We start from the raw sequence: 13,687 nt of genomic DNA on the forward strand, positions 1-13,687 counted from the left end.
TTGACCTAATACAGTAGCTGTGTTGGTCTACTGTACTTTAAAACTACATGTAGGCAGGTTGCAATCATTCTGGTTTTAACATTGAGCATCAATCTGAGCCTATTTAGTAACCCGGTGTCCGGATTCACTTCTATATGTTCTATGAGTACTTCAGTGTCTACTTCCTGATTCAAAACTATGTGTCCATTGGAACAATAAAGTAATCTCTAGTCTACTGGAATTGCTTCTAACCCTGACACGTCTGCTGCCAGATGACAACACAGACACAACACCAGATCAGCACATATGCAGGAGGGATGTAACAAATCACTGCTACTATAAATAAGTCCCATCCAAATACTACTAGAACAGGGAACAGATGCTTGGTCCGGAAGTTTAGTCTAATTTAAACAGTCCCCACACACCGGGAATCATCCCCTCATTAGAATGCTCACACATAATCTAGACTCATTAAGAATTCTAGGTCTGATCCCATATTCTGTACGGAATGTGTTTTTCTCCATTATGTAACCCTCCTGGAACAATGTGATTTTAAGACAAGCCCCTGCATTGATGATAGTGAGACTGAGGACTGAGGCTAGTCATGCATGGTGGTGCTATGGTGGTATCAGGGAATCTCTACCTTTCTCATCTCTCTTTTTCTCTTTCTGTCTTTCTTTCGGTCTCTCTCTCTCGCGTTTCTTTTTCTGATCTGTCCCCAGGCTGATGCCACGCAGCAGAGGGTGGTAAAGAGAGAGGATGGAGAGAGGCTGGCCAAGGTGAGTGTCACTTAGTTTAGTTAATACTGAGGAAGATGCAGATTGACTCAAGCAGTGAAGGACACCACAGCCAATTAACTGTCTCCCCTCTCTCTCTCTCTCTCTCTCTCTCTCTCTCTCTCACTCTCACTCTCTCTCTCTGTATCTCTCTCTCTGTATCTCTGTATCTGTATCTACAGTTCAAGTCGGAAGTTTACGTACACCTTAGCCAAATACATTGAAACTCAGTTTTTCACAATTCCTGACATGTACAGTGGGGGGGAAAAGTATTTGATCCCCTGCTGATTTTGTATGTTTGCCCACTGATAAAGAAAGGATCAGTCTATAATTTTAATGGTAGGTTTATTTGAACAGTGAGAGACAGAATAACAACAAAAATATCCAGAAAAACGCATGTCAAAAATGTTATAAATTGATTTGTATTTTAATGAGGGAAATAAGTATTTGACCCCCTCTCAATCAGAAACATTTCTGGCTCCCAGGTGTCTTTTATACAGGTAACGAGCTGAGATTGGGAGCACACTCTTAAAGGGAGTGCTCCAAACCGCAGCTTGTTACCTGTAAAAAAGACACATGTCCACAGAAGCAATCAATCAATCTGATTCCAAACTCTCCACCATGGCCAAGACCAAAGAGCTCTCCAAGGATGTCAGGGACAAGATTGTAGACCTACACAAGGCTGGAATGGGCTACAAGACCATCACCAAGCAGCTTGGTGAGAAGGTGACAACATTTGGTGCGATTATTCGCAAATGGAAGAAACACAAAAGAACTGTCAATATCCCTCGGCCTGGGGCTCCATGCAAGATCTCACCTCGTGGGGTTGCAATGATCATGAGAACGGTGAGGAATCAGCCCAGAACTACACGGGAGGATCTTGTCAATGATCTCAAGGCAGCTGGGACCATAGTCACCAAGAAAACAATTGGTAACACACTACGCCGTGAAGGACTGAAATCCTGCAGCGCCCGCAAGGTCCCCCTGCTCAAGAATACATATACATGCCCGTCTGAAGTTTGCCAATGAACATCTGAATGATTCAGAGGACAACTGGGTGAAAGTGTTGTGGTCAGATGAGACCAAAATGGAGCACTTTGGCATCAACTCAACTCGCCGTGTTTGGAGGAGGAGGAATGCTGCCTATGACCCCAAGAACACCATCTCCACCGTCAAACATGGAGGTGGAAACATTATGCTTTGGGGGTGTTTTTCTGCTAAGGGGACAGGACAACTTCACCGCATCATTTGACGGGGCAATGTACTGTCAAATCTTGGGTGAGAACCTCCTTCCCTCAGCCAGGGCATTGAAAATGGGTCGTGGATGGGTATTCCAGTATGACAATGACCCAAAACACACGGCCAAGGCAACAAAGGAGTAGCTCAAGAAGAAACACATTAAGGTCCTGGAGTGGCCTAGCCAGTCTCCAGACCTTAATCCCATAGAAAATCTGTGGAGGGAGCTGAAGGTTCGAGTTGCCAAACGTCAGCCTCGAAACCTTAATGACTTGGAGAAGATCTGCAAAGAGGAGTAGGACAAAATGTGTGCAAACCTGGTGGCCAACTACAAGAAACATCTGACCTCTGTGATTGCCAACAAGGGTTTTGCCACCAAGTACTAAGTCATGTTTTGCAGAGGGGTCAAATACTTATTTCCCTCATTAAAATGGAAATCATTTTATAACATTTTTTACATGCATTTTTCTGGATTTTTTTGTTGTTATTCTGTCTCTCACTGTTCATATAAACCTACCATTAAAATTATAGACTGATCATTTCTTTGTAAGTGGGCAAACGTTCAAAATCAGCAGGGGATCAAATACTTTTTTCCCCCACTGTAATCCTAGTGACAATTCCCTGTCTTAGGTCAGTTAGGATCACCACTTTATTTTAAGAATGTGAAATCTCAGAATAATAGTAGAAAGAGTGATTTATTTCATATTTTATTTCTTTCATCACATTCCCAGTGGGTCAGAACTGTATATACGCTCAATTAATATTTGGTAGCGTTGCCTTTAAATTGTTTAACCCGGGTCAAACGTTTCGGGTAGCCTTTCACAAGCTTCCCACAATAAGGTGGGTGAATTTTTGCCCATTCCTCCTGACAGCTGGTGTAACTGAGTCAGGTTTGTAGGCCTCCTTGCTCGCACACGCTTTTTTAGTTTTGCCCGCAAATGTTCTATAGGATTGAGGTCAGGGCTTTGTGACGGCCACTCCAATACCTTGACTTTGTTGTCCTTAAGCCATTTTGCCACAACTTTGGAAGTGTGCTTGGGGTCATTGTCCATTTGGAAGACCCATTTGCAACCAAGCTTTAACTTCCTGACTGATGTCTTGAGATGTTGCTTCAATATATCCACATCATTTTCCTGCCTCATGAAGCCATCTATTTTGTGAAGTGCACCAGTCCCTCCTGCAGCAAAGCACCCACACAACATGATGCTGCCACCCTGTGCTTCACGGTTGGGATGGTGTTCTTCGGCTTGCAAGTGTCCCCCTTTTTCCTCCAAACATAACAATGGTCATTATGGCCAAACAGTTCTATTTTTGTTTCATCAGACCAGAGGACATTTCTCCAAGAAGTACGATCTTTGTCCCCATGTGCAGTTGCAAACCGTAGTCTGACTTTTTTATGGCGGGTTTTGGAGCAGTGGCTTCTTCCTTGTTGAGTGGCCTTTCAGGTTATGTCGATATAGGTCTCGTTTTACTGTGGATATAGATACTTTTGTACCTGTTTCCTCCAGGATCTTCACAAGATCCTTTGCTGTTGTTCTGGGATTGATTTGCACTTGTCGCACCAAAGTACGGTCATCTCTAAGAGACAGAACACGTCTCCTTCCTGAGCGGTATGACGGCTGCGTGGTCCCATGGTGTTTATACTTGCGTACTATTGTTTGTACAGATGAACGTGGTACCTTCAGATGTTTGGAAATTGCTCCCAATGACGAACCAGTCTTGTGGAGGTGTACAATTTTTTTCTGAGGTCTTGGCTGATTTCTTTTGATTTTCCCATGATGTCAAGCAAAGAGGCACTGAGTTTGAAGGTAGGCCTTGAAATACATCCACAGGTACACCTCCAATGGACTCAGGCTAATTGACATCATTTATCAGAAGCTTCTAAAGCCATGACATCATTTTCTGGAATTTTCCAAGATGCTTAAAGGCACAGTCAACTTAGTGTATGTAAACTTCTGACCCACTGGAATTGTGATACAGTGAATTATATGTGAATTAATCTGTCTGTAAACAATTGTTGGATAAATTACTAGTTTGTTAACAAGAAATTTGTGGAGTGGTTGAAAAACAAGTTTTAATGACTCCAACCTAAGTGTATGTAAACTTACGACTTCAACTGTATCTCTCTCTCTCTCTGTCTGTATCTCTCTCTATCTCTCTCTGTTTCTCTCTCCGTATCTCTCTCGCTCTGTATCTATCTCTCTCTCTTTCTCTGTTTCTCTCTTTCTCTGTATCGCTCTTTTTCTGTATCTCTTTCTCTCTCTTTCTCTCTCTGTATCTCTCTCTTTCTCTCTCTGTATCTCTCTCTCTGTATATATATCTCTCTCTCTGTCTGTCTGTCTGTCTGTCTCTCGCTCGCTCTGTCTGTCTCGCTCTCTCTCTTCTCTCTCTTTCTCGCAATTTAATTCTAGCAGCTTTATTGGCATGGAAAACATATGTATATGTTGCTAAAGCACTCTCTCTCTCTCTCTCTCTCTCTTTCTTTCTTTCTTTCTTTCTTTCCTTCTTTCCTTCTTTCCTTTCTTTCCTTCTTTCCTTCTTTCTTTCCTTCTTTCTTTCTTTCCTTCTTTCTTTCTTATTGGACTCAGTCCCTTGATCCAATTCATATTGATTTTCACCGTTGGGAGGAAAATGCACCATCTGCAAGAAATAAAAGATAAATATCAAGAAGAAAGGCCAGGTTTATGAGATATTACTTTACCATAGAACATGAATGTAGTCTGTTTGTGTACACTATCTTAGCACCAAGGATCACATCCTGCTATCTTGATATTATCTACAGGCTCTTTCATGCTTCTACAGGATGGACATCTAGTCTCCTTTTTTATATGTTTGTATTCTCTCTATAAACATATGCATACAATACAACAGTGAGGAATATTTCGTTTAACTCAATTTCACAGCGATGTACTCTCAGATGAATACAGATACTGGTGCAAATAGGACTTTGAACGTTGCAGGAAATGTGAATACACTTTCTCATTCCCCCTGACTACTGCTGTGGAACACGGCTACAATATAAATATCAAAGTGCCTTGCAGACCTGGGTTCAGCTACTATTTGAAATCATGTCAAATAGTTTAGATGGGCTTGATTGAGCTTGCTTTGCGCAATGGAACCAATAAGAAAGTCCCAAAATTCCAAGCCCCGCCCATCCGACTCTCCAGACAGGCTAAAGCAAACGCTCCAAGTATTTAATGGACTTCAAATAGTATTTAAACCCAGTCTGGTGCATTCCTCTAGTGCTGATAGCATAAACCTGGAGAGAGGAACACATTAGCCTAGTCATTACTATGGTGCTGGATGCTGAGACAAATCTCCCACGCACACCCTGCCTGAGGAATTGTTTGTCACATAGCTAGCATTCCAATCTGCTCATTGGAATGGTTCTGAACTGAAGGTGCACTCCCAGCAGTACTATAGTCAGTCCAGGACAGATGTGTTGTAGTGTCTGTATGATTTCCCTGTGTTGTTGTGTCTTCTGGGTGCTGATGGTGAATGTTAAAACGGGTTTATGCTCAATATTCTTTGTCATTAGCTGCTGTGCCTAAAACACGCACATCATTTGTTACTGCCTGGCCAGCCAGAGGGCAACAATGGTCTCTAATACTGTTACCATTAGCAGCAAAGTAACTTTGTCCCCAGGCTATCAGGGAGGATATCTGGTGCTCTAGACTAGCTACAAAGACACTCAAGACAATGTGAATGTGGAGTGTTCAACTCAAGATGCCCTGCCTGTCTGTTTCTCTGCAGGAGTTTGGGGTTCCATACATGGAGACCAGTGCAAAGTCTGGCCTCAATGTGGAGTTAGCCTTCACTGCTGTGGCCAAGTGAGTATGAAACTACACAGGGGTCCAGTCCAGAAACAAGCCCTAGCCACTGTCCTCTAGCCTTTAGCCCCTTGTCCCTGGCCTCTAGCCTTTAGGCCCTAGCCACTGTCCTTTAGCCCCTTGTCCCTGGCCTCTAGCCTTTAGCCCCTTATCCCTGGCATCTAGCCTTTAGCCCCTTGTCCCTGGCCTATAGCCCCTTGTCCCTTTCCTCTAGCCTTTAGCCCCTTGTCCCTGGCCTCTAGCCTTTAGTCCCTGGCCTCTAGCCTGTAGACCCTTGTCCTTGGCCTCTAGTCTTTATCCCCTCGTCCCTGGCCTCTAGCCTTTATCCCCTTGTCCCTGGCCTCTAGCCTTTATCCCCTTGTCCCTGGCCTCTAGCCTTTAGCCCCTTGTCCCTGGCCTCTAGCCTTTATCCCCTTGTCCCTGGCCTCTAGTCTTTATCCCCTTGTCCCTGGCCTCTAGTCCTAGACCCTGGGCTCTAGCCTGCAGCCCCTAGACCCTAGCCTTTAGTCCCTGGGCTCTAGCTCCTAGACCCTGGCCTCTAGCCTTCAGTCCCTGGGCTCTAGCTCCTAGACCCTGGCCTCTAGCCTGCAGCCCCTAGACCCTAGCCTTTAGTCCCTGGGCTCTAGCTCCTAGATCCTGGCCTCTAGCCTGCAGCCCCTAGACCCTAGCCTTTAGTCCCTGGGCTCTAGCTCCTAGACCCTGGCCTCTAGCCTTTAGTCCCTGGGCTCTAGCTCCTAGTCCCTGGTTCTCTAGCCTTCAGCCCCTAGACCCTGGCTCACTCTCTCCCTCTCTATTCATCTACACTGTTCCACTTCCTCCTACTTGACTTCTCACTCCATTCCATCTCTTTCTCTTTTCCTCCTCCCTTCTCATCTCTTCCTTTCTCAGAGAGCTGAAGCACAGGTCTATGAAGGAGCCCAACGAGCCCAAGTTTAAGCTTCAGGACTACGTCAACAAGGAGATGAAGAGTGCTGGATGTGCATGTTAGAACATGTTAACCTTGGGGTGGCAGGGTAGCCTAAAGGTTGCAAGTTCAAATCCCCGAGCTGATAAGGTACAAATCTGTCATTCTGCCCCTGAACAGGCAGTTAACCCACTGTTCCTAGGCCGTCATTGAAAATAAGAATTTGCGTGCGTGCGTGTGCGTGCTAGCTCGTGTCTTGCTCCACGTCTGATGTATTACACTCATACAAGGTGATATTATATGACTGCCTGTGGCCTCAGCCTGTGAGATAGAGAGCCAGTCATGTGTGAGATATACCTACATCACTAACCACACAGTTTGCCATTCCTTTGTCCTCTCTATGCCCTCTGAAAAAATCCATTATGTCCATATTCTAATATTATCTGTGAGGCGTCTCTCTCCTCTCCTCACCTCTCTTTTCCTCTCTTTTCTCTCCTCTCTCTCTCCTCTTTTCTGTCTGACCATGTTAACCCTATGACTGTCTGACCAGGTTAACCCTATAACTGTCTGACCATGTTAACCCTGTGACTGTCTGACCATGTTAACCCTATGACTGTCTGACCCTGTTAACCCTGTGACTTTCTGACCCTGTTAACCCCATAGCTTTCTGACCCTCCCCATGACTTTCTGACCCTGTTAACCCTATGACTTTCTGACCCTGTTAACCCTATGACTGTCTGACGCTATTAACCCTATGACTGTCTGACCATGTTTACCCTATGACTGTCTGACCATGATAACCCTATGACTGTCTGACCCTGTTAACCCCATGACTTTCTGACCCTGTTAACCCCATGACTTTCTGACCCTGTTAACCCCATGACTTTCTGACCCTGTTAACCCCATGACTGTCTGACCCTGTTAACCCCATGACTGTCTGACCCTGTTAACCCCATGACTTTCTGACCCTGTTAACCCCATGACTGTCTGACCCTGTTAACCCCATGACTGTCTGACCCTGTTAACCCCATGACTGTCTGACCCTGTTAACCCCGTGACTGTCTGACCCTGTTAACCCCGTGACTGTCTGACCCTGTTGTTAACCTTGTGACTGTCTGACCATGATAACCCTATGACTGTCTGACCATGTTAACCCCATGACTGTCTGACCATGTTAACCCCATGACTGTCTGACCATGTTAACCCTATGACTGTCTGACCAGGTTAACCCTATGACTGTCTGACCAGGTTAACCCTATAACTGTCTGACCATGTTAACCCTGTGACTGTCTGACCATGTTAACCCCGTGACTGTCTGACCATGTTAACCCTATAGCTGTCTGACCATGTTAACCCTGTGACTGTCTGACCATGTTAACCCTGTGACTGTCTGACCATGTTAACCCTGTGACTGTCTGACCATGTTAACCCTGTGACTGTCTGACCATGTTAACCCTGTGACTGTCTGACCATGTTAACCCTGTGAACCCTGCTGTCTGACCATGTTAACCCTGTGACTGTCTGACCATGTTAACCCTATAGCTGTCTGACCATGACTGTCTGACCATGTTAACCTTATGACTGTCTGACCCTGTTAATAACCCCATGACTGTCTGACCATGTTAACCTTATGACTGTCTGACCCTGTTAACCCCATGACTTTCTGACCCTGATAACCCTGGAAGTGCATCTCTCATGACCGCAGCTACCCATCTAGCTCACTCAAACTAGCTAATCTAGAACCCTCAAACTAGCTGATCTAGAACCACTCAAACTAGCTGATCTAAAACCACTCAAACTAGCTGATCTAAAACCACTCAAACTAGCTGATCTAGAACCACTCAAACTAGCTGATCTAAAACCACTCAAACTAGCTGATCTAGAACCACTCAAACTAGCTGATCTAGAACCACTCAAACTAGCTGATCTAGAACCACTCAAACTAGCTGATCTAGAACCACTCAAACTAGCTGATCTAGAACCACTCAAACTAGCTGATCTAGAACCACTCAAACTAGCTGATATAGAACCACTCAAACTAGCTGACCTAGCTACTTTTTTTGCCTATTTCTTTTTAAATGACTTTTTTTGATTATTTTGCTTAACACCTTGAGATTCTGAACCTCCATCACTGTCTTACTTGGTTAAACTCCACTGTCAGTTCTCCTGCTTGATCCAACGTGTTCATAATAAGAAAAGGAAAAGTGACAATGTCCCGCAGAGCTCATTGTATGAATGTATCCCTGTACAGTATCTGGATGAATGTATATATTGTATGTAGTCGAATGTTTATAGTCAGGTCATTGTCAGTTGTCAGGCTGGCTCAGTATCACAGTACAGATGTAGGATCTTAATTTGAGCCAGTTCTTGACCGCAGGAAAATAATCCTGCAGCAACAGGAAATGTGAATTATTATGTGGATTATAATTAATGGGCATTTTTGTAGGGGTTGATACATTTTCGTTAAGGCAAATCAAGTCTGACATTTTAAAGTGGAAATTACAATCTTTAGAAGCCTTTTTAAACCTTGAATAGATTACACGTTTGCTTTTCCTGCTGTGCAGGGAAATTCTCAGCGACAAAGAGTGATCAAATTAAGATTCTACATCATAAAGTCATATGTTCAGGCTTTTTCAGCCAACTTCAACTCACCAGCATTCTAATCTCCTACAGTGGTATTCATTTATAACAAGCATTTTCCTAAAGATCACCCATAAGCGAATGTAGTGAAATGTATATTCAGCGTTAGATTTAAGACATTGATGGAAAATGTTAAAGTGTAGTGTTTTACCTGTCAATCAAAATAAAGGCAGATTTGAATTCAGTGGCAATTTCAAAATCACTCTGAAGTCCAATAAATCTAAAGTAAATACAGTTTTAGAAATAGATTATGGTTAATGCATACATCTATTTTTCTGGTGGAAAAATACTAATTACAATGTACAAAATCTTGAATTTATTTCAGTTGGCTTTTCCTGCCAGTAAATGTTTAGTCGAGCCTTCGGTCCGTAGATCTCTTGTAGTTGTGTTAAGTGTAGACCTAGCTTGATAACGAAGCTTTGAACCTAGAGAGAACTCAAATGAAGCAAATAAAAGCATTTTTTGTGAATTTTGTCTAAAGTGTTGTACAGTAATTTGGAACGAAATATACAATAATGAAGAAAGGGAAACCAATAATATTTTGCAATATCTTTATGACTAGGCTATTGTTTCATGTTGTTTGAATCATCAATACTCTTTTGCTGCCTATTTTTTGTAATATATGTATATGGTGAATGTTATGTATATAAAGTGTTTGTCATCTTTAAATGTTTAATCAGGGTCATATCTTTTGAAAATCTTCAAGGATTTTTGTATTTACATGACATTATTTTTCTTTTCTTTCTTAACCACAAATTAAGATGTCATGTTGTTTGATTCTCATCTTTTATCAGTTCTCGGTTAATAATCAGTATTTCAAAGATCCTTCATGTACTTTCAGTATATTACCATCAACATCCATAGAAACAGAATATTAAATGTACAGTATTTACAGAACTTGAAATGAGATGTCCAGACAATGTATTGTTATACCTTCATGAGTTGTTTTACTACTTTTCAGTGTGCAACGACTTTCTTCTCAAATTAAAGTTCAATACAATAAAGATTACAACAAAATACTAGTCATTGTTGGGACTCTTGATCCAATCCAATGTGTCTCAATGTCTTTTTGTCACTTAAAAAGAACACATTGGAAATCATGGGAGTTTCTCAATTGGGGAAAAGTCTGTCCTCTTCTTGACTCCTAAATACTTTTGTATTTTGTGACCCATAAAATGAAAAGTGGTTGCCATATGTAGACGAGTGTCAATTTGTTAATAGGCAAATGGAGTAGTGTCCTCCTCAATAGCCTTCTCCCAGCGAGGAAGCACAAATGTATCCTCTCGGCTCCGTATCGTAGAAGCGTTTTGAAATCCGCCACAAAATCATATTTTTTCTTCTCGGAGGAGAAACGCATGCTCACGTTTAAAAACAATATGCTACTAAATCTGTTGTCTATAAAATGTCTGGCTACATTTCTTTTTAACACTTTACACATATTTTGGGATTCCTATCTAACTGTAATATGCCTGATGGCCACTAGTGAAGGAAAGTCTAATTTAATGCAAGCACATTTGTGTCCACGTTTTCTACCAGGAGAGGGCGGCGGAGAGGACGCGCGGAGTCGAGCAAAACCAATTGAGATTCTCCCCGTGTAAAAATCTGAGTACGAGTGTGTTCAAAGTTTTGACTTTGTCTTCCTCTGCTAGTAAAGATAAGTTACAATATATGGAAAGGACCTGTAGGCAGGACACCAAAATTACATATTAGAATACTTTAGAAATTCATCATTCCCTGTTTTCCTTTAGATTAGCAATTTCTGAAGTATTTTAACAGGGCCCATAACATCAACTGACATATTAAATAGTATTTTTTCACTGGAGAAACTTATTCAAGTAATCCACAATTCTCCCTTTCAAATTTAGTCACTTACAGCTATAAAATAAAGGTTCCTATACCTGCAGTGCTTGTCATAATGTTAAGCTTCACAACACAAAGTGCTAAATAAATTAATATACATCTGCACCAATACAAAGAAATGAACAAGGAAATACATCCACAGTATCAATGTCTGTTTTGGAAACTACTAGAGAGACAGAGCAGTTATTATTCACTAGAGACACAAAATGGCCCTATCACATTCAGTCAGTTCTCACTGGCCTTAATGTATTATTCAGTCCAGTCTCAAAAGAGAAGAAGGAAAATATTCACTATCAACTATCAAAGCAGCATAACATTAGCTTGGTCCTGGATCGGTTAGTGCGGTTTTGCCAACTTGAGAATGGCCATAGGACTTGTCAAGACCGCAATAACAGATCTGGGACCAGGTTAGCATATCATGTCATTTAACAAACAAGGTCCACATCACACTTGTACATTCAGTCCAGGAGCCAACATTACACATATACCAGCTGTATCTCTTTTGTAAATGGTCAAGTTATTTTCTCACAACTGTAGGACAGTTAGGAAAACATTCATATGACTTTGCATTGGGCCGATTTACTGAACCTTCTCATCAATGACCTCGAACACTAATCTGCACTATACTGCCTTTGCAGTATGTCCACCTCCGTACAACACAGAATCCACGGCAGGATCCCTCACTCTGCTTATATAGATATAGCCCCTCTGTAAATGGTTTATTCCCACTGTAATCAGCCTATACTCCACAGTTTGATGTTTTATCGTTACTGTTCCGGTGTTGTATATTCTGTATGATGTCTATGTGTCTGTATTCTGTTTGTATATTGTATACCGCTGGCAGCACCAAGGCACATTCTGGGTATGTGTAAATGTACTTGGCAAATAATGGTGATTCTGATTCTGATTAACAGTGTGTGTGTATGAAATGGCCCCCTCTTCCCTATAGTGTACTACTACTACTACTACTACTACTACTACTATTACCAGAGCCCTATAAAGGTGCTTTATAGGGAATAGGGTGCCATTTCAGATGTACTCCTGAGTCCAACGACATGGAAAGATAAAGTGACTAAGAGGGTGGAGTTGGCACAAAGCTGAGTCTGGAGATACATGAGGCAGGGTCATAGAGATGAATAGAGGGTGCACTTGCCAGAAAATCTGTTTTAGCATGTGTAGTGCCTAGTGCTGAGCGATTAATCGAAATGTCGATTATTTTTCGTTTTTTGAACAACTAATTGACCGACGTCGGTTAAATTATTTGAAATCCATTTTGTTCGGGTTGCACAGTTTCTCTAGAGATAAATTGCATACAGCCTGAACTGTGCAAAATAGTAGGGAGTTGTAGTTTCCAACAGGGCTAATATTCTACATATTTTAGAGCATAAAACGTGGTAATTAACTACAATGACCATAATCCATTGCGAATCTACTTGTCCCGTGTTTCTTTTCAATTGCTATGGAAGAGACAGAAGAATGCGTGATTGTGAGGTGATATAGAGAGCATCTGTTGCTTCACAAGGTATCTCTACCTGAAAATACATGATCTAAGTGATTGATAGCTGGTATTCAGCAGTCATAAAGTATGCCTCATTTACTTTAAAGAACTACTAAAATTGAACTACTAAAATGGTTATTTTGTCAGACAGCATAGGCATCAGCTCTATGGAGATGAGATGATGACTCGGAATGAAATAATAAAGTCATAAAATGAAACAAATGTAAATACACAACAACTGAAATATTTGATGAAAGTAATGTGAATAAATGATGGGTAATAAGTGATAAGCAGTAATGGGCAGTCACTACCTTCATGGGAATTTTATTAATTTGTTTTATTCTGTGTTACAGTATTCAACCCACATTATGAATAGCGCATTTAATGTAAAAAATACTTGATTATTTTCTTATCTAACCGAACCGACCTCAAAAAGCACTAATCACTCAGCACTAGCAGCGCCATTGAAGGGTATGTAGTCAACTTGGTGGGACTTCCTATGAGTTAAGGAGGTCAACATAATTCTGGGCTGTCTTTCCAACTATACTGAACAAAAATATAAATGGAACATGTAAAGTGTTGGTCCCATGTTTCATGAGCTGAAATAAAAGATCCCAGAAACGTTCCATTTGCACAAAAAGCTTATTTCTCTCCAATTTTGTGCACACATTTGTTTACATCCCTGTTAGTGAGCATTTCTCCTTTGCCAAGATAATCCATCTACCTGACAGGTGTGGCATATAAAGAAGACGGTTAAACAGCATGATCATTACACAGGTACACCTTGTGCTGGGGAGAATAAAATGCCAATCTAAAATGTGCAGTTTTATCACACAACACAATGGCACAGATGTCTCAAGTTTTAAGGGACCATGCAATTGGCATGCTGACTGCAGGAATGTCCACCAGAGCTGTTGCCAGTGAACTGAATGTTAATTTCTCTGCCATAAGCCATCTCCAACGT

The 13,687-nt window shown here is 41.8% G+C and overlaps 1 protein-coding gene across 1 annotated transcript in view; it reads left to right on the forward strand.

The window, feature by feature from the left end:
* LOC106606471 (ras-related protein Rab-26) overlaps positions 1–7,196 on the forward strand; it is a 97,818-nt gene extending 90,622 nt beyond the window's left edge. Inside the window, 3 exon segments of the mRNA XM_014202684.2 lie at positions 702–758; positions 5,745–5,821; positions 6,710–7,196. Coding sequence (XP_014058159.2) covers positions 702–758; positions 5,745–5,821; positions 6,710–6,809 — 234 coding nt within the window. The 3' untranslated portion in view covers positions 6,810–7,196.
* The last annotated feature ends 6,491 nt before the right edge of the window (positions 7,197–13,687 follow it).

This window comes from Salmo salar, chromosome ssa06 (assembly GCF_905237065.1).
Source record: "Salmo salar chromosome ssa06, Ssal_v3.1, whole genome shotgun sequence".
Lineage (NCBI taxonomy): Eukaryota > Metazoa > Chordata > Actinopteri > Salmoniformes > Salmonidae > Salmo > Salmo salar.